Source organism: Aquarana catesbeiana, linkage group LG08 (assembly GCF_042186555.1).
Source record: "Aquarana catesbeiana isolate 2022-GZ linkage group LG08, ASM4218655v1, whole genome shotgun sequence".
NCBI lineage: Eukaryota > Metazoa > Chordata > Amphibia > Anura > Ranidae > Aquarana > Aquarana catesbeiana.
In genome coordinates, this window is record NC_133331.1 from 308,175,506 (window position 1) to 308,198,155 (window position 22,650).

At 46.8% G+C, this 22,650-nt stretch overlaps 1 protein-coding gene across 1 annotated transcript in view; it reads right to left on the minus strand.

The window, feature by feature from the left end:
• The window catches only part of LOC141106919 (uncharacterized), a 68,515-nt gene that overhangs the window by 16,950 nt on the left and 28,915 nt on the right, over positions 1-22,650 (minus strand). Inside the window, 5 exon segments of the mRNA XM_073597849.1 lie at positions 9,378-10,511; positions 12,708-12,822; positions 12,944-13,087; positions 13,192-13,289; positions 13,404-13,503. Of these exon segments, the coding sequence (XP_073453950.1) occupies positions 9,378-10,511; positions 12,708-12,822; positions 12,944-13,087; positions 13,192-13,289; positions 13,404-13,503 (1,591 nt within the window).

Consider the following 22,650-nt stretch of genomic DNA (forward strand, 5'->3'; position numbering starts at 1 on the left):
CACACTACATTCTCCGACAGCTCTTCTCCACCTTCCACACTACATTCTCCGACAGCTCTCCTCCACCAGCCACACTACATTCTCCGACAGCTCTCCTCCACCATCCACACTACATTCTCCGACAGCTCTCCTCCACCAGCCACACTACATTCTCCGACAGCTCTTCTCCACCTTCCACACTACATTCTCCGACAGCTCTCCTCTCACCATCCACACTACATTCTCCGACAGATCTCCTCCACCATCCACACTACATTTTCCGACAGCTCTCCTCCACCATCCACACTACATTCTCTGACAGCTCTCCTCCACCATCCACACTACATTCTCCGACAGATCTACACCATCCACACTACATTCTCCAACAGATCTCCTCCCACCATCCACACTACATTCTCCGACAGATCTCCTCCACCATCCACACTACATTCTCCGACAGCTCTCCTCCCACCATCCACACTACATTCTCCGACAGCTCTCCTCCACCATCCACACTACATTCTCCGACAGCTCTCCTCCACCATCCACACTACATTCTCCGACAGATCTCCTCCACCATCCACACTACATTCTCCGACAGCTCTCCTCCCACCATCCACACTACATTCTCTGACAGCTCTCCTCCACCATCCACACTACATTCTCCGACAGATCTCCTCCACCATCCACACTACATTCTCCGACAGATCTCCTCCACCATCCACACTACATTCTCCGACAGCTCTCCTCCACCATCCACACTACATTCTCCGACAGCTCTCCTCCACCATCCACACTACATTCTCCGACAGCTCTCCTCCACCATCCACACTACATTCTCCGACAGCTCTCCTCCACCATCCACACTACATTCTCCGACAGCTCTCCTCCACCATCCACACTACATTCTCCGACAGCTCTCCTCCACCATTCACACTACATTCTCCGACAGATCTCCTCCACCATCCACACTACATTCTCCGACATCTCTCCTCCCACCATCCACACTACATTCTCTGACAGCTCTTCTCCACCATCCACATTAACATTCTCCGACAGATCTCCTCCACCATCCACACTACATTCTCCGACAGCTCTTCTCCACCTTCCACACTACATTCTCCGACAGCTCTTCTCCACCTTCCACACTACATTCTCCGACAGCTCTCCTCCACCAGCCACACTACATTCTCCGACAGCTCTCCTCCACCATCCACACTACATTCTCCGACAGCTCTCCTCCACCATTCACACTACATTCTCCGACAGATCTCCTCCACCATCCACACTACATTCTCCGACATCTCTCCTCCCACCATCCACACTACATTCTCTGACAGCTCTCCTCCACCATCCACACTACATTCTCCGACAGATCTCCTCCACCATCCACACTACATTCTCCGACAGCTCTTCTCCACCTTCCACACTACATTCTCCGACAGCTCTCCTCCACCAGCCACACTACATTCTCCGACAGCTCTCCTCCACCATCCATACTACATTCTCCAACAGCTCTCCTCCACCAGCCACACTACATTCTCCGACAGCTCTTCTCCACCTTCCACACTACATTCTCCGACAGCTCTCCTCTCACCATCCACACTACATTCTCCGACAGCTCTCCTCTCACCATCCACACTACATTCTCCGACAGATCTCCTCCACCATCCACACTACATTCTCCAACAGCTCTCCTCCACCATCCACACTACATTCTCCGACAGCTCTCCTCCCACCATCCACACTACATTCTCCGACAGCTCTCCTCCACCATCCACACTACATTCTCCGACAGCTCTTCTCCACCATCCACACTACATTCTCCGACAGCTCTCCTCCACCATCCACACTACATTCTCCGACAGCTCTCCTCCACCATCCACACTACATTCTCCGACAGCTCTCCTCCACCATTCACACTACATTCTCCGACAGATCTCCACCATCCATACTACATTCTCCGACATCTCTCCTCCCACCATCCACACTACATTCTCTGACAGCTCTCCTCCACCATCCACACTACATTCTCCGACAGATCTCCTCCACCATCCACACTACATTCTCCGACAGCTCTTCTCCACCTTCCACACTACATTCTCCGACAGCTCTCCTCCACCAGCCACACTACATTCTCCGACAGCTCTCCTCCACCATCCACACTACATTCTCCGACAGCTCTCCTCCACCAGCCACACTACATTCTCCGACAGCTCTTCTCCACCTTCCACACTACATTCTCCGACAGCTCTCCTCTCACCATCCACACTACATTCTCCGACAGCTCTCCTCTCACCATCCACACTACATTCTCCGACAGATCTCCTCCACCATCCACACTACATTCTCCGACAGCTCTCCTCCACCATCCACACTACATTCTCCGACAGCTCTCCTCCCACCATCCACACTACATTCTCCGACAGCTCTCCTCCACCATCCACACTACATTCTCCGACAGCTCTTCTCCACCATCCACACTACATTCTCCGACAGCTCTCCTCCACCATCCACACTACATTCTCCGACAGCTCTCCTCCACCATCCACACTACATTCTCCGACAGCTCTCCTCCACCATCCACACTACATTCTCCGACAGCTCTCCTCCACCATCCACACTACATTCTCCGACAGATCTCCTCCCACCATCCACACTACATTCTCCGACAGCTCTCCTCCCACCATCCACACTACATTCTCCGACAGATCTCCTCCACCATCCACACTACATTCTCCGACAGATCTCCTCCCACCATCCACACTACATTCTCCGACAGCTCTCCTCCACCATCCACACTACATTCTCCGACAGCTCTCCTCCCACCATCCACACTACATTCTCCGACAGCTCTCCTCCACCATCCACACTACATTCTCCGACAGCTCTCCTCCACCATCCACACTACATTCTCCGACAGATCTCCTCCACCATCCACACTACATTCTCCGACAGCTCTCCTCCCACCATCCACACTACATTCTCTGACAGCTCTCCTCCACCATCCACACTACATTCTCCGACAGATCTCCTCCACCATCCACACTACATTCTCCGACAGATCTCCTCCACCATCCACACTACATTCTCCGACAGCTCTCCTCCACCATCCACACTACATTCTCCGACAGCTCTCCTCCACCATCCACACTACATTCTCCGACAGCTCTCCTCCACCATCCACACTACATTCTCCGACAGCTCTCCTCCACCATCCACACTACATTCTCCGACAGCTCTCCTCCACCATCCACACTACATTCTCCGACAGCTCTCCTCCACCATTCACACTACATTCTCCGACAGATCTCCTCCACCATCCACACTACATTCTCCGACATCTCTCCTCCCACCATCCACACTACATTCTCTGACAGCTCTTCTCCACCATCCACACTACATTCTCCGACAGATCTCCTCCACCATCCACACTATATTCTCCGACAGCTCTTCTCCACCTTCCACACTACATTCTCCGACAGCTCTTCTCCACCTTCCACACTACATTCTCCGACAGCTCTCCTCCACCAGCCACACTACATTCTCCGACAGCTCTCCTCCACCATCCACACTACATTCTCCGACAGCTCTCCTCCACCATTCACACTACATTCTCCGACAGATCTCCTCCACCATCCACACTACATTCTCCGACATCTCTCCTCCCACCATCCACACTACATTCTCTGACAGCTCTCCTCCACCATCCACACTACATTCTCCGACAGATCTCCTCCACCATCCACACTACATTCTCCGACAGATCTCCTCCACCATCCACACTACATTCTCCGACAGCTCTTCTCCACCTTCCACACTACATTCTCCGACAGCTCTCCTCCACCAGCCACACTACATTCTCCGACAGCTCTCCTCCACCATCCACACTACATTCTCCAACAGCTCTCCTCCACCAGCCACACTACATTCTCCGACAGCTCTTCTCCACCTTCCACACTACATTCTCCGACAGCTCTCCTCTCACCATCCACACTACATTCTCCGACAGCTCTCCTCTCACCATCCACACTACATTCTCCGACAGATCTCCTCCACCATCCACACTACATTCTCCGACAGCTCTCCTCCACCATCCACACTACATTCTCCGACAGCTCTCCTCCCACCATCCACACTACATTCTCCGACAGCTCTCCTCCACCATCCACACTACATTCTCCGACAGCTCTTCTCCACCATCCACACTACATTCTCCGACAGCTCTCCTCCACCATCCACACTACATTCTCCGACAGCTCTCCTCCACCATCCACACTACATTCTCCGACAGCTCTCCTCCACCATTCACACTACATTCTCCGACAGATCTCCACCATCCATACTACATTCTCCGACATCTCTCCTCCCACCATCCACACTACATTCTCTGACAGCTCTCCTCCACCATCCACACTACATTCTCCGACAGCTCTCCTCCACCATCCACACTACATTCTCCAACAGCTCTCCTCCACCATCCACACTACATTCTCCGACAGCTCTCCTCCACCATCCACACTACATTCTCCGACAGCTCTCCTCCACCATCCACACTACATTCTCCGACAGATCTCCTCCCACCATCCACACTACATTCTCCGACAGCTCTCCTCCCACCATCCACACTACATTCTCCGACAGCTCTCCTCCCACCATCCACACTACATTCTCCGACAGCTCTCCTCCACCATCCACACTACATTCTCCGACAGCTCTCCTCCACCATCCACACTACATTCTCCGACAGCTCTCCTCCACCATCCACACTACATTCTCCGACAGCTCTCCCCCCACCATCCACACTACATTCTCCGACAGCTCTCCTCCACCATCCACACTACATTCTCCGACAGCTCTCCTCCACCATCCACACTACATTCTCTGACAGCTCTCCTCCACCATCCACACTACATTCTCCGACAGATCTCCCCCCACCATCCACACTACATTCTCCGACAGCTCTCCTCCACCATCCACACTACATTCTCCGACAGCTCTCCTCCACCATCCACACTACATTCTCCGACAGATCTCCTCCATCATCCACACTACATTCTCCGACAGCTCTCCTCCCACCATCCACACTACATTCTCCGACAGCTCTCCTCCACCATCCACACTACATTCTCCGACAGCTCTCCTCCACCATCCACACTACATTCTCCGACAGCTCTCCTCCACCATCCACACTACATTCTCTGACAGATCTCCTCCATCATCCACACTACATTCTCCGACAGCTCTCCTCCACCATCCACACTACATTCTCCGACAGATCTCCTCCCACCATCCACACTACATTCTCCGACAGCTCTCCTCCACCATCCACACTACATTCTCCGACAGCTCTCCTCCACCATCCACACTACATTCTCCGACAGATCTCCTCCACCATCCACACTACATTCTCCGACAGATCTCCTCCATCATCCACACTACATTCTCCGACAGCTCTCCTCCACCATCCACACTACATTCTCCGACAGATCTCCTCCCACCATCCACACTACATTCTCCGACAGCTCTCCTCCACCATCCACACTACATTCTCCGACAGCTCTCCTCCACCATCCACACTACATTCTCCGACAGCTCTCCTCCACCATCCACACTACATTCTCCGACAGCGCTCCTCCACCATCCACACTACATTCTCCGACAGCTCTCCTCCAGCATCCACACTACATTCTCTGACAGCTTTTCCCTCACCATCCACACTACATTCTCCAACAGCTCTCCTCCACCATCCACACTACATTCTCCGACAGATCTCCTCCATCATCCACACTACATTCTCCGACAGCTCTCCTCCCACCATCCACACTACATTCTCCGACAGCTCTCCTCCACCATCCACACTACATTCTCCGACAGCTCTCCTCCAGCATCCACACTACATTCTCTGACAGCTTTTCCCTCACCATCCACACTACATTCTCCGACAGCTCTCCTCCACCATCCACACTACATTCTCCGACAGCTCTCCTCCACCATCCACACTACATTCTCTGACAGCTCTCCTCCACCATCCACACTACATTCTCCGACAGATCTCCTCCACCATCCACACTACATTCACCGACAGCTCTCCTCCACCATCCACACTACATTCTCCGACAGCTCTCCTCCACCATCCACACTACATTCTCCGACAGCTCTCCCCCCACCATCCACACTACATTCTCCGACAGCTCTCCTCCACCATCCACACTACATTCTCCGACAGCTCTCCTCCACCATCCACACTACATTCTCTGACAGCTCTCCTCCACCATCCACACTACATTCTCCGACAGATCTCCCCCCACCATCCACACTACATTCTCCGACAGCTCTCCTCCACCATCCACACTACATTCTCCGACAGCTCTCCTCCACCATCCACACTACATTCTCCGACAGATCTCCTCCATCATCCACACTACATTCTCCGACAGCTCTCCTCCCACCATCCACACTACATTCTCCGACAGCTCTCCTCCACCATCCACACTACATTCTCCGACAGCTCTCCTCCACCATCCACACTACATTCTCCGACAGCTCTCCTCCACCATCCACACTACATTCTCTGACAGATCTCCTCCATCATCCACACTACATTCTCCGACAGCTCTCCTCCACCATCCACACTACATTCTCCGACAGATCTCCTCCCACCATCCACACTACATTCTCCGACAGCTCTCCTCCACCATCCACACTACATTCTCCGACAGCTCTCCTCCACCATCCACACTACATTCTCCGACAGATCTCCTCCACCATCCACACTACATTCTCCGACAGATCTCCTCCATCATCCACACTACATTCTCCGACAGCTCTCCTCCACCATCCACACTACATTCTCCGACAGATCTCCTCCCACCATCCACACTACATTCTCCGACAGCTCTCCTCCACCATCCACACTACATTCTCCGACAGCTCTCCTCCACCATCCACACTACATTCTCCGACAGCTCTCCTCCACCATCCACACTACATTCTCCGACAGCGCTCCTCCACCATCCACACTACATTCTCCGACAGCTCTCCTCCAGCATCCACACTACATTCTCTGACAGCTTTTCCCTCACCATCCACACTACATTCTCCAACAGCTCTCCTCCACCATCCACACTACATTCTCCGACAGATCTCCTCCATCATCCACACTACATTCTCCGACAGCTCTCCTCCCACCATCCACACTACATTCTCCGACAGCTCTCCTCCACCATCCACACTACATTCTCCGACAGCTCTCCTCCAGCATCCACACTACATTCTCTGACAGCTTTTCCCTCACCATCCACACTACATTCTCCGACAGCTCTCCTCCACCATCCACACTACATTCTCCGACAGATCTCCTCCATCATCCACACTACATTCTCCGACAGCTCTCCTCCACCATCCACACTACATTCTCCGACAGCTCTCCTCCACCATCTACACTACATTCTCCGACAGCTCTCCTCCACCATCCACACTACATTCTCCGACAGCTCTCCTCCACCATCCACACTACATTCTCCAACAGCTCTCCACCATCTACACTACATTCTCCGACAGCTCTCCTCCACCATCCACACTACATTCTCCGACAGCTCTCCTCCAGCATCCACACTACATTCTCTGACAGCTTTTCCCTCACCATCCACACTACATTCTCCGACAGATCTCCTCCACCATCCACACTACATTCTCCGACAGATCTCCTCCATCATCCACACTACATTCTCCGACAGCTCTCCTCCACCATCCACACTACATTCTCCGACAGATCTCCTCCACCATCCACACTACATTCTCCGACAGCTCTCCTCCACCATCCACACTACATTCTCCGACAGCTCTCCTCCACCATCCACACTACATTCTCCGACAGCTCTCCTCCACAATCCACACTACATTCTCCGACAGATCTCCTCCACCATCCACACTACATTCTCCGACAGCTCTACTCCACCATCCACACTACATTCTCCGACAGATCTCCTCCCACCATCCACACTACATTCTCCGACAGATCTCCTCCACCATCCACACTACATTCTCCGACAGATCTCCTCCCACCATCCACACTACATTCTCCGACAGCTGGGACAAAAGGGGCTCCAAATAATGCAAAGTGCAGAGCTTTCTGGTTTATTTCAGAATAAGTGATCAATACATTACAACAAAGCGTATAACTAAAATTAAACCTTTTATAAGTGAAGAAAAAAAAAAAAAGGATTAAATGACTTCATAGTTAAAGCAAACCGTCATTCTCCCAGAGCATGTGAAGCTCCCTACTCAACGGCTACCCTCTGATTTATGAATCAGCAGATTTTTTTTTTTTTTTGGTTCTTCTTTTTTTTTTTTTTTTTTTACATTAGTCCTGACCCACCTGCCGCCATTTTAGCGAAAATGACGTGTCCCTCCAGCCTCCTGGTATTCAACATCACATAGACCAGGAGGCTGCAGGAGTAGGAAATGACAGCCATTGATCGAAGGGTGGCTGCTTGAACCCAGAAGAGACAGCCGGCTTCTGATGACTAAGGAGGACCAAAATGGCAGCACGGGACCCCGAGCCGCTTCATCTGATCGGGGGGGTCACAGCGGGACAACTATGGATCCACTAGGCAGGTGAGTATCTGAATGCAGAACAACGCTGCATGGCAGGTAAGTGTATTAGAATTAGAAGAATTAGAGGATCGTCATTTCTATATCCTCCTCTTTAATTATGACCTGGACCATGTGAGTTCTCATGTGCGTACTAAGCGATTTTTTGTAGCTGAAACTTTTCCCGCACTCTGAACATGCAAAAGGGCGATCCCCAGTGTGAATCCTCTGATGGTCAAGAAGGTCCATCTTCTGAATGAAACACTTTCCGCACTCTGAACACGAATAGGGACGCTCGCCCGTGTGAACCCTCTGGTGTCTAATCAGTGAATTCTTCTGAATGAAACATTTCCCGCACACTGAGCACGTATGGTCCCGCTCGCCCGTGTGAATTTTCTGGTGTAGGAGGAGGACATTTTTGTCGGTAAAACACTTCCCGCACTCCGAGCATGAAAAAGGGTGCTCGCCCGTGTGACATCTCTGGTGTCTAAAGAGGTCCCTTTTCTGGATGAAACACTTCCCGCACTCCGAGCACGAAAAGGGGCGCTCGCCCGAGTGAATTCTCTGGTGTCTAAGAAGGTTTCCCTTCTGAGTGAACGATCGCCCACACTCTGGACAGGAAAAGGAACGCTCGCCCTGGTGATCTTTTTTGTGTGAAAGAAATAAGGTTTTGTCAGTGAAGATTTTCCCGCACTCCGAGCACGAATACGGAGGCTCATTCATGTGACTTTTCTGGTGCTTCCGAAACTCTCCTTTATGAGCAAAATTTTTCCCACACTCTAAACATGAATAGGAATTCTCACCTGTGTGAATTCTCTGGTGTATAAGAAGTATATTTTTGTCGGTAAAAAATTTCCCGCACTCTGAACATGAAAAGGGACTCTCACCTGTGTGACATCTCTCGTGTTTAAGAAGGTTTGCTTTCTGAATGAAACATTTTCCACACTCTGAACATGAATAAGGACCCTCCCCCGTGTGAATCTTGCTGTGTCTATCAAGTGCATTTTTCATAAGGAAACATTTCCCGCACACCGAACATGAATAGGGACGCTCGCCGGTGTGCGTGCTCTGGTGTGTAATAAAAGCTGTTTTCTTAGTGAAACATTTCCCGCACTCTTTACACGAAAAGGGACGCTCGCCCGTGTGACGTTTTTGATGTTTAAGGAGGTTACCTTTCTGAATGAAACATTTCCCGCACTCTGAACACGAATAGGGACGCTCGCCTGTGTGTATCCTCTGGTGTATAAGAAGTGCGTTTTTCTCAATGAAACATTTCCCACAGATTGAACACGAATAGGGACGCTCGCCCGTGTGACATCTCTGGTGTTTAAGGAGGTTCCCCTTCTGATTGAAACTTTTCCCGCACTCTGAACACGAATAAGGACGCTCCCCTGTGTGACTTCTCTGGTGCAAGTGAAGTTTCCCTTTCTCAGAGAAACATTTCCCGCACTCTGAACACGAAAAGGGACGCTCGCCTGTGTGAATTCTCTGGTGGATGTGGAGTTTTCCCCTCACAGAAAAACATTTCCCGCACTCCGAACATGCATAGGGGCGCACACCCGTGTGAATTCTCTGGTGCCTAACAAGTTTTCTGTTATGATTGAAAGATTTCCCGCACAACATGCACGTGAATAAACGCTCCCCTGTGTGAAATCCTTCACGGGTGAATGAAGATGCTTTGGAATTAGATGGATCTGTTGACCTCTCCATGCCATGAGGTCCTACAAATAAATCTGGAGTAACCGTATGTAAAATAGTAGATGATTCCTCAGGATTAGAGGGATCCATGGATCTCTCCAAATAATCGGGAGTTCGATTTACATTTTGAGTTGTGGGGTTCAGTCCTGGAGAAGATTGTGTGGTGCCGTTATCTTCTGAATTATTATCTGGAGATAATATAGGACGTCCCTCATTGGAGTTCCCGAAATAGTTTCCATCTGTTGAAAAGCAAGTTGTACGTAAATGTTAGAAGAAATTTTCATGTTTGGCATAAAGGAGTCAAATCGGTTACTACAACATACACGTTTTTCCAGAGCTCTGGCATTGAATTGGGTGCAATCATAATAGAAAAATAAGAATGCAAACCCCATAAAAGGATATAATACACCCAACTGGGTAGCATTGTGCAAAGTTGACATGTAAATTGAGGAATGGAGATGGACCTTCCATATGGTGTACAGTATCTCCTCCTCATTTGTTGGGAACATGACTTTATATTGAGGAATGGAGATGGACCTTTCATAGGGTGTACAGTATCTCCTCCTCATTTGTTGGGAACATGACATTATATTGAGGAATGGAGATGGACCTTTCATAGGGTGTACAGTATCTCCTCCTCATTTGTTGGGAACATGACATTATATTGAGGAATGGAGATGGACCTTTCATAGGGTGTACAGTATCTCCTCCTCATTTGTTGGGAACATGACATTATATTGAGGAATGGAGATGGACCTTTCATATGGTGTACAGTATCTCCTCCTCATTTGTTGGGAACATGACATTATATTGAGGAATGGAGATGGACCTTTCATATGGTGTACAGTATCTCCTCCTCATTTGTTGGGAACATGACATTATATTGAGGAATGGAGATGGACCTTTCATATGGTGTACAGTATCTCCTCCTCATTTGTTGGGAACATGACATTATATTGAGGAATGGAGATGGACCTTTCATAGGGTGTACAGTATCTCCTCCTCATTTGTTGGGAAAATGACGTTATATTGATTAATGGAGATGGACCTTTCATATGGTGTACAGTATCTCCTCCTCATTTGTTGGGAACATGACATTATATTGAGGAATGGAGATGGACCTTTCATATGGTGTACAGTATCTACTCCTCATTTGTTGGAAACATGACATTATATTGAGGAATGGAGATGGACCTTTCATATGGTGTACAGTATCTCCTCATTTGTTACTGTGAGAATGGAGATGGATGTTCCGTCACCTCATTTTTTTTTTTTTTTTTAATTATCACAATATACTGAAAAATGTAGATGGATCTTTCATAAGGTTTGAGATGGTCAGGGACTACGGCCGTGCTGTAGGAGATGGTCAAAACGTGAAAACATACTACAAGAGAGGTTGGCGACTGAGGACATGCTACCGGAGATAGACCAAGATTGGGAACATCTTACATTATATTGGTATTGTAGTCCCCTTACAAATCAATTACCACAGGTTTGTGCTCCCTACAGCCATTACCAGAAGATACTGAGGAATAGAGATGGACCTTTCATATGGTGTACAGTATCTCCTCCTCATTTGTTGGGAACATGCCGTTATATTGGAGGAATGGAGATGGACCTTTCATATGGTGTACAGTATCTCCTCATTTGTTGGGAACATGACGTTATATTGAGGAATGGAGATGGACCTTTCATATGGTGTACAGGATCTCCTCCTCATTTATTGGGAATATGACGTTATATTGAGGAATGGAGATGGACCTTTCATATGGTGTACAGTATCTCCTCATTTGTTGGGAACGTGACGTTATATTGAGGAATGGAGATGGACCTTTCATATGGTGTACAGGATCTCCTCCTCATTTGTTGGGAACATGACGTTATATTGAGGAATGGAGATGGACCTTTTATATGGTGTACAGTATCTCCTCCTCATTTGTTGGGAATATGACGTTATATTGAGGAATAGAGATGGACCTTTCATATGGTGTACAGGATCTCCTCCTCATTTGTTGGGAACATGACGTTATATTGAGGAATGGAGATGGACCTTTCATATGGTGTACAGGATCTCCTCCTCATTTGTTGGGGACATGACATTATATTGAGGAATGGAGCTGAACCTTTCATATGGTGTACAGTATCTCTTCCCAATTTGTTGGTCGTATGACATTATATTGAGGGATGGAGATGGACCTTTCATATGTTATACAGTATCTCCACCTCATTGGATTTGGAGAGTTATGAGATTGGCTTTTGAGATTTGGAAGAGACCCTTTTGAAGGAAATTTGACCATAGGACATGGTTTCTGTCTCTTCTGGACCAACTGCCACTTTGAAAAAAATAAGTTCACAAAAAAATTGCAAAGAACGTAACAAAATCATAGAAGGAAACTTAAAATGTCAACACTTTCTGCATTGTGTTCATTACTTACATGTGTCAATATAAAGAGAAGGGTCATTCACCACAGACTGCTGAGCTTCACTGGTAATTGTCTCTTCTTCTTCTTCCTCTTTAATTTTAATTTTGATGTCCTTCAGTTCTTCACTCTAAACCCCATGAATGATAAATTATAACAGTTGCAAAATAGTAACTTCTGACAATACATGGAAGAATTTCATCTTATAGTTTTGAATAATTTTTGAGTTTCTATTGCTTATTCCCATCTACCTGATCATACTCTGTATAGTTATCTTCCTGTGTGGAATCCTGGAAAAACGGGGGATCATCCTCCTCCATAGACTTCAGAGCTCCACTCACAAACATCTCTTCTTTTTCTTCCTCTTCAACTTTGATGGCTTTCAGTTCTTCATCCTAAAACACAAAAATATGATCGATGACATTTTGAAAAAAAATTTTTAAAAATTATATAGAATAACAAAATACATTTTTAGGTCTACATGCTCAATTCCACCTACTTGATCCTCTTGAAATATGGTATGATCTTCTGGAGTAGAATCCCGGGAATACAGAGGACGGGGGCGTCTCTTTGGTGGTTTTCTCTTACTGGGTCCATCTGTAGGAAACACACACTGACTGAATACATTGTTTCTATGTGTTAATCAGATGATGGGGGATCTAAGTGGACCCTCCGTACTGCTCTCTCCTTTACAATAAAGTCTCCTCTTACCCGGTGATGTGAGGGGTGGCTGATTGTCCATCATGATGTCCTTGTGGAAGTCCTTGTTTCCTTCTGAATACTCCTCCATTGAGAAATAGACAGTGTCCTCCTAACACCTTATAAGAACCTGACACACACAATGATACAGTCACCATCCAGAAACATCCCTTGTCTGTTACTGGATAACGTCCCAGAATTCCCGGCACCCCTCACCTCTCCTGTCAGCAGATCAATGATATTTTAGGTGACTTCTAGAATCTTGGCACTGGTTACCTCTGTTTTCAGGCAGTGAGGTGGAGGCACTGTGATGGGTGATGTCAGATGCTGGATGTTAATGGATCAACAGATGTTTTCTTCAGTATTTTATAATCCTGTGTAAAGAGATAAAACAACAAATATCACTACAGACATCCCAGAATCCTCATAACTTCTCCAGTTAGGTTTGTTTCTTCATTAGAGAGAGATAAGAATGATGTGATGTGACCCCCCCAAAATCCTCCTAAGCCCTCAAGATGGTCTCAAGATTAAAGTATAATAACGACACAAAGTCACCTGTCTCTGTTCTTTGTCTATCCTCATTCAGAAGGTCATGTGAGAATTATCTGGACTGTATTGGGATGAATAATTTCTGCACAGTATCCCTCCATAGTTCTGAAACCTCGGAATGCTTCTCATATCGTATTACAGGCCTTGCTTATGAACCTCGCTGAAAGTAAACCAGCGAGATATCACTCTACAAGACTTCGGTCCGGCCGCACCTGGAGTATGCCGTCCAGTTCTGGGCACCAGTCCTCAGGAAGGATGTGCTAGAACTGGAGAGGGTCCAGAGAAGGGCAACATAGCTAATAAAGAGGCTGGAGGACATTAGTTATGTAGAAAGAAACACCATACGAGTGTTTATGCATGTACCGGGGTATGCCTGAGTGCAGCCATTCAGGTCAACGGGGCTGCTGTATGCAGCATCTGTGCTTCCCGGGTGGTGGAAACACACCAGAACTAAGGTTGTCCAGGCTCAGGGCGCTCCCGATGCAAGAACCCTTATGCCCCGTACACACAATCAGACTTTCCAACAACAAAACCGTGGAACTTTGTTCGAAGGTTGTTGGCTCCAACGTGTCTTGCATACACACGGTCACACAAATGTTGGCCAACAATTACGAACGTGGGAATGTGGTGACCTACAAGACGTACTCCGAGCCGAGAAAAAGGAAGTTCAATAGCCAGTGTGGCTCCTTCTGCTTGATTCTGAGCATGCGTGAACTTTTGTGCGTTGGACTTGTGTACACACGATCAGAGATTCCGACAGCAAAGTTTTGTTGGCGGAAAATTTGAGAAATTGCTAGCCAACATTTGTTGGCGTTAAGTCCGACAACAAATGTTCGATGGAGCATACACACGGTCGGACTTTCAGCCAACAAGCTCACATCCAACATTTGTTGTCGGAAAATGCGATTGTGTGTAAGGGGCATTAGGCTCCGTTCACACCTGAGCGCACTGGAATTGCGATTCCAAAATTGCGGCAAAACACGGGCGCATTTGCGATGCTATTATCTCTTAAAAGGTGCCCCAAGTGCGGTGCAATTTTGCAGCAATTGTCAAGCGACAACACGCGCTAAAAAATCACGAAAAACAAAAATTGCTTCGCCAAAACGCTTCCAACTCTGTGCCAACATTTGGTACATGAGCTTCTTTGGAGCATTATTTTGGAGTGGAGGTCAGGCCCATGCAAATAAATTGTGTCGCTCCAAAAATGAGCCATAAAAAAGAGCTAAAAAAATAAAACTGTGGTGCTGCACCTGGATGTGAATGGAGCCTTACGTGGACAATACTGGATAAGTAAAAATACGAATAAGTAAAAAAGAACGAACAGTTTCAGGTTATCATCAGGCCAATAAATATCTGGGTACAAAGATATAAACAATATATACAAGGAGACTGGAAACGACGGATGTCTCCAGAACAAGGACCTGCACTACTAAAAACAAAAATCCATCTACTTCAACAGTGGGAAAGTAAAAAAAAAAAAAAAAAAAAGACTGATATCGCAACAAAAGAAAAATGTTAGTGTAACAATGTGATCGTTATCATCCATCGTTCTCCGATTTACCTTGTGTCTTTCTACCTGATAGATGGTGTCCTCGGTTTCTCCAAGCTCGTTACCTTGGATGTAAATTGATCTAGAAAGTACGACGTCTCCAACCTCCCCGATCCTTTCTCCTAGATTCACCTCTTCAGCTGCCAGTTCCAGCAATGTCTCTCCCTCCTCCTCATCCTCCCCACTTCACCTCTCACCCGGAACTTCCTGTCTGTGCCTGACATCACTTCCTGTCTTTATGATGACTTCCTGTCAGTGCCTCAGATCGTCGATTGTTGTGCGCTTCACTGGGAAGAACGCAGATTACAACCTCCTGGAGATTATATCTAGACTGCAGCTGATATTGTTTTTGAAAACCTTTTGTTGCATATAGAAAACCCAAACAGCACAATGTCTAGGTTGGTTAGCACTTCTGCCTAGTAGCTCTGGGGTCAACGTAGAGTTGCCACCTCATCCCTTTAAACCCGAACACATATAAATTACACGGGTTCTGAGGCTAATTAAATGCAGATAAGGCACCAAGTGAGTTTAATTACCACCTTAATTAGCCACAGAACCTGTGTAATTAATATGTGTTCGGGTTTAAAGGGATGAGGTGGCAACCATAGGTTGGTTAGCACTTCTGTCTAGTAGCTCTGGGGTCAACGGTTTGTATCCCGACCACAACACTAGCTGCAAAGACTTTGCCTATTCTCCCCGTACCTGCATGGGTTTCCTCCCACACTCCATAGACATGCTGTCTAAATTGTACCTAGTATGCGTATGTATGAATGTGAGTTAGGGGACCTAAGATTGTAGGCTCTTTGAGGGCGGGGACTGCCCTCAAAGACTGTGAATGTATAATATATATATGTAAAGCACTGCGTAAATTGTCAGCACTATATAAATTCCTGTAATAAGAACTGTCTATCCAGAGCCTCTGGTTTATAGACCGGACACATCCTAAATATAGAACCATTTATCCAACTGTCCATCCAGAGCCTCTGGTTTATAGACCAGATACATCCTAAATATAGAACAATTTATCTAACTGTTCATCCAGAGCCTCTGGTTTATAGACCAGATACATCCTAAATATAGAGCCATTTATCCAACTGTACATCCAGAACCTCTGGTTTATAGACCGGATATATCCTAAATATAGAGCCATTTATCCAACTGTCCATCCAGAGCCTCTGGTTTTTAGTCCAGATACATCCTAAATATAGAGCCATTTATCCAACTGTCCATCCAGAGCCTCTGGTTTATAGACCAGATATATCCTAAATATAGAACCATTTATCCAACTGTCCATCCAGAGCCTCTGGTTTATAGTCCAGATACATCCTAAATATAGAGCCATTTATCCAACTGTACTGCACCCAGCAGTAGTAGGGTCATCGTTTTGAATCCTAACCACCACACTATCTGCCTGGAGTTTGCATGTCCTCCCTGTGCCTACGTGGGTTTCCTCCGGGTACAGCACTGTACTTCCTTCCACACTCCAAAGACATGATGGTAGAATAATTGGCTCCTCTCTAAATAATTGGCCTTAGTATGTGTATGTATGAATGTGAGTTAGGAGACCTAAGATTGTAAGCTTCTTGAGGGTAGAGACTGATGTGAATGTACAATATATATATATATATATATATATATATATATATATATATATATATATATATATATATATATGTGTGTGTGTGTGTGTGTGTGGGAGCTGTGTGTGTGTGAGAGCAGCATGAGAACCGCGGACCCCCCCCCCCCAACCTCACTGAGACTGAGAGAGGCTGCAGGCACGGAGAGAGGGGACAGGCGCGGGTGCCGGGACCCAGGAGAGGGAGTGACTGAGGCGCGTGCCACTCCAGTAATGCCAACAGAGGAGGCGGACCGTGAGACCGAGGGAAGCAGAGGTGACAGGGTAACCAGGCGAGGCGGCGGCGTGTATGTGTAAGCTGTGCACCTGAGGGGGAGGGTGTCAGGTAAACCTGGGAAGCGGAGGCAGTAGGGACAGGCAGGCTGACCAAGGGAGACTGAACGCTGACAGATTGTAGGGGAGGCTGAGCAGAATCAGAGGGGACACAAAGCGGCAAAGCTAATAGAAGACTGACTGACTGTGTGTAGGGGGGACTCTGGCTGAGGAGGGTGTAGTGTGAGGAACTAAACAATGCTGAATATTGTGGGTAACTGTATATGTGGTATAACTGAGTAGTGAGTAGCATTGAGCAACTGAGTATTGTGGTACTTCTGAGTACTGTTGAGTATTGTAGTAGAACTGAGTAGTGAGTACTGTTGGGTAACTGAGTATTGTGGTATATTTGTGTAGTGCTGTGAGTACTGGTGGACAGAGAGTGCCAGTGTGAGTACCTGTATACGGTGAGTATCTGAGTAGTGTGTGTGTTTTTTTAGTACCTGAGTATTGTGAGTACCTGGGTATTATGAGTGCCTGAGTACCTGTGTATTGAGAGTATTGTGAGTGCACGTGTGCTGTGAGTGCACGTGGACAGTGAGTGCACGAGTGCTGTGAGTACACAAGTGCTGTGAGTGCACGAGTGCTGTGAGTGCACGTGGACTGTGAGTACACAAGTGCTGTGAGTGCATGTGGACTGTAAGTGTACGTGGACTGTGAGTGCATGAGGGCTGTGAGTGCACGTGGACTGTGAGTACACAAGTGATGTGAGTGCACGAGGACTGTGAATGCACGTATGCTGTGAGTACACGTGGACTGTGAGTGAAAAACAGATTCTGGTGGTAGGGGACTCAATTCTTAGAAGGACAGAGAGGGCAATCTGTCACAAAGACCTGAAGCGCCAAACTGTAATTTGTCTACCGGCCGCTCGGGTTCGGCTCATCACGGATCTGGTGGACAGATTGCTGGGAGGGGCTGGGGAAGACCCGGCTGTCATGGTGCACGTTGGCACCAATGACAAAGTCAAAGGAAGATGGAGTGTTCTAAAAAACAATTCTAGGGACTTAGGAGCTAAATTGAAGAAAAGGACCTCCAAGGTAGTATTCTCAGAAATACTGCTGGTACCTCGAGCCACACCAGAAAGACAGAGGGAGATTAGGGAAGTAAACAAGTGGCTGAGGAACTGGTGTAGTAAGGAGAGGTTTGGGTTCCTGGAGGACTGGGCTGCCCAAGTCGGTTACCAGCTCTATAGAACAGATGGACTGCACCTAAATGAGGAGGGTGACGATCTGCTGGGAGTGAAGATGGCCGAAAAGTTAGAGGGGCTTTTAAACTAGGCGACGGGGGAGGGTCTAGAGGTAGAGATAGTCAGCACGGAACATATTCCAGAGGGTATTATTGGGGGCATTAGTGGTAGGTTAATTAAAGCACCTAAACCCAAGGTAAGTATAGTAACAAGTCCTATTTGCACCCTCAGAACACCCAATAAGGAGATAGTATGCGACCGGACTAAACTATGTGGCATGTTCACCAATGCCAGGAGTCTGGCAGGCAAGATGGGAGAACTAGAGATACTGTTGTACAAGGATTTCGATTTTGTAGGAATTTCAAAGACTTGGTTCAGCAGCTCTCATGGCTGGCAACCATTCAAGGGTATTCCCTATATCGCAGTATCGCAGGAATAGAGAGGGTAAAAAAGGGGGAGTGGGATGCCTGTATATCGAAAATTATGTACAAGTGAATGTGAGAGATGACATCACTAAGGGTGCTAGGGAGGAGGTGGAATCTCTATGGGTAGAGCCACAAAGGGAGGAAACTAAGGGCAAAGTAGTACTGGGAGTATGTTATAGGCCTCCTAAACAGAGGGAGGAGGCAGAGGCGAACCTCCTATCACAATTTGAATTAGCAGCAAGGATGGGAAGTTTCATTATAATGGGGGATTTTAGTTATCCAGACATGGACTGGGGAAGGAACAGAGCATTCATCTAAGGCACTGCAGTTCCTAAATGTCTTGCAGGACAATTTCATGGATCAGATGGTAAATGCACCAACTAGAAACAAAGCGTTACTAGACCTACTGATTACCAACAATACAGACCTGATCACGGATGTGGAAATAGGGGACAATTTAGGAAACAGTGATCACAGGTCAATTTGTTTCAGTATAAATCACACAAATAGGAAACAAGGGGAATACAAAGACACTGAATTTCAAAAGAGCCAACTTCCCTAAACTACAATCCTTGATAGAAGATACTAATTGTGATAAAATCTTAGGAACAAAGAACACTGAGGAAAAATAGGTATGCTTTAAGAGCATATTAAATAAGGGCATTAGCCAGTGCATCTCAATGGGAAATAAATTTAAAAGAGCTAATAAACGTCCTGGGTGGTTTAACTCCAACGTAAAAATGCATATAAAAGCAAAGGCGAAGGCCTTCAAAAAATACAAGGCTGAGGGATCATCGTCAGCATTCCAACTTTACAAAGAATGCAACAAGAAATATAAGGGTGCAATCAGGGCAGCTAAAATAGAACACGAAAGGCACATAGCGGTGGAGAGTAAAAAAAAAATCCCAAGAAATTCTTTAAGTACATAAATAGTAAGAAAGGGAGGTCAGATCATATTGGTCCCATAAAGAATGATGAAGGGAATCTGGTTACTAAGGATGGTGAGATGGCCAAGGTATTGAATTCATTCTTCTCCTCAGTCTTCACAAGTGAATCGGGTGGCTTCAGTAACCAAAACTGCAATGTTTATCCTCATGACACCTCACAGGAAGCACCCTCATGGCTAACAGAGGACAGAATTAGAAATAGACTTGAAAAACTTAACACTAATAAGTCACCGGGATTGCTTGCGCCCGAGGGTCCTTAAGGAAGTAAGTAATTGCCAAACCATTGTTCCTAATTATTACGAACAGTCTACTGACTGGAATGGTACCAGCTGATTGGAGAAAAGCCAATGTAGCACCAATATTTAAAAAAGGGCCGAGATACATCCCTGGGAATTACAGACCAGTTAGCTTAACATCAATTGTATGCAAGGTCTTGGAGGGGATGATAAGGGACTATATACGAGATTTTAGTAATAAGAACGATATCATTAGCAGTAATCAGCATGGATTCATGAAGAATCGTTCTTGCCAAACCAATCTATTAACCTTCTATGAGGAGGTGAGCTGTCATCTAGATAAAGGAAGGCCCGTAGACGTGGTGTATCTGGATTTTGCAAAGGCATTTGATACTGTCCCCCATAAACGTTTACTGTACAAAGTAAGGTCCGTTATCATGGACCATAGAGTAAGTACATGGATTGAAAACTGGCTATAGGGGTGAGTTCAGAGGGTGGTGATAAATGGGGAGTACTCAGAATGGTCCGGGGTGGAAAGTGGGGTCCCCCAGGGTTCTGTCCTGGGACCAATCTTATTTAATTCATTCATAAACGACCTGGAGGATGAGACAAACAGCTCAATCTCTGTATTTGTGGACGATACTAAGCTAAGCAGGGCAATAACTTCTCCGCGGGACGTGGAAACCTTGCAAGAAGATCTGAACAAATTAATGGGGTGGGCAACTACATGGCAAATGAGGTTTATTGTAGAAAAATGTAAAATAATGCATTTGGGTGGCAAAAATATGAATGCAATCTGGAGGAATCTAGGATGGAAAAGGACCTGGGGGTCCTAGTAGATGATAGGCTCAGCAACGGCATGCAATTCCAATCTGCTGCTAACAAAGCAAATAGAATATTGGCATGCATTAAAAAGGGGATTAACTCCAGAGATAAAACAATAATTCTCCCGCTCTACAAGACTCTGGTCCGGCCGCACCTGGAATATGCTGTCCAGTTCTGGGCACCATTCTTCAGGAAGGATGTACTGGAACTGGAGAGAGTCCAGAGAAGGGCAACAAAACGAATAAAGAGACTGGAGGACATTAGTTCTGAGGAAAGGTTACGAGCACTGAACTTGTTCTCTCTGGAGAAGAGACGCTTGAGAGGGGATATGATTTCCATTTACAAATACCGTACTGGTGACTCCACAATAGGGATAAAACTTTTCTGTGAAAGGGAATTTAATAAGACACGTGGCCATTCACTACAATTGGAAGAAAAGCGGTTTAACCTTAAACTGCGTAGAGGGTTCTTTAATGTAAGAGCGGCAAAGATGAGGAATTCTCCTCCACAGGCGGTGGTTTCAGCGGAGAGCATTGATAATTTAAAAAAACTATTAGTTAAGCACCTGAACGACCGCAACATACAGCGATATACAATGTAATACTGACATATAATCACACACATAGATTGGACTTGATGGACTTGTGTCTTTTTTCAACCTCGCCTACTATCTAACTATATATTATTTTACTGAAGGAGTAGTTGATGCTTGGAATAGACTTCCAGCAGAAGTAGCGAGTCAGTTAACAGTAAGGCTTCGTGCTCATGGTCATACAATGTGCAGAGCCTGTGTACTGACATTCCCGAGACCCGCTACCCTCACATTCAGCGGCCTATTGAGATGAATTAGAAGAGGAGATCATGCACTGGGGTTGCATGAAGTACCAACATGGACACTGACGTATGCTCTGAATACCTGTGCTCAGAACATACGTCAGTGGCATTGTGGGTACTTTTTATATAACCCCTGAAGACCCATCTCCCTGCTTTCATTTGCCTCCAAGCTCATCGAACGCCTTGTCCATGACCGAATGAGTCGCTACCTCACGGACAACCTTCTCGACCCCCTACAGTCTGGCTTCTGTCCACAACATTCCACTGAAACTGCCCTACTAAAACTCACCAATGACCTACTAACTGCTAAAACCAATGGCCATTACTCCATACTCATACTCTTAGACCTCTCTGCTGCCTTCGACACAGTTGACCACCTGCTGCTCCTCAGCAAACTACAGTCCCTTGGCCTCTGTGATTTTGCTTTATCCTGGTTCTCCTCCTACCTATCTCAGCGCACTTTCAGTGTCACAACTCCATCTCCTCTGCTCCTCTTCCTCTCTCTGTTGGGGTACCCCAAGGCTCTGTCCTTGGACCCCTCCTATTCTCCCTCTATACCTCTTCCCTGGGCCAGGTGATAACCTCCCATGGCTTCCAATACCACCTCTACACTGATGACACCCAGATCTATCTCTCCACTCAACTCACCCCCTCGATCTCACGGATCTCAAACTTACTGAATGACATATCGGTATGGATGTCCCACCACTTTCTCAAACTCAATCTTTCTAAAACTGAGCTTGTAATATTTCCTCCTCCT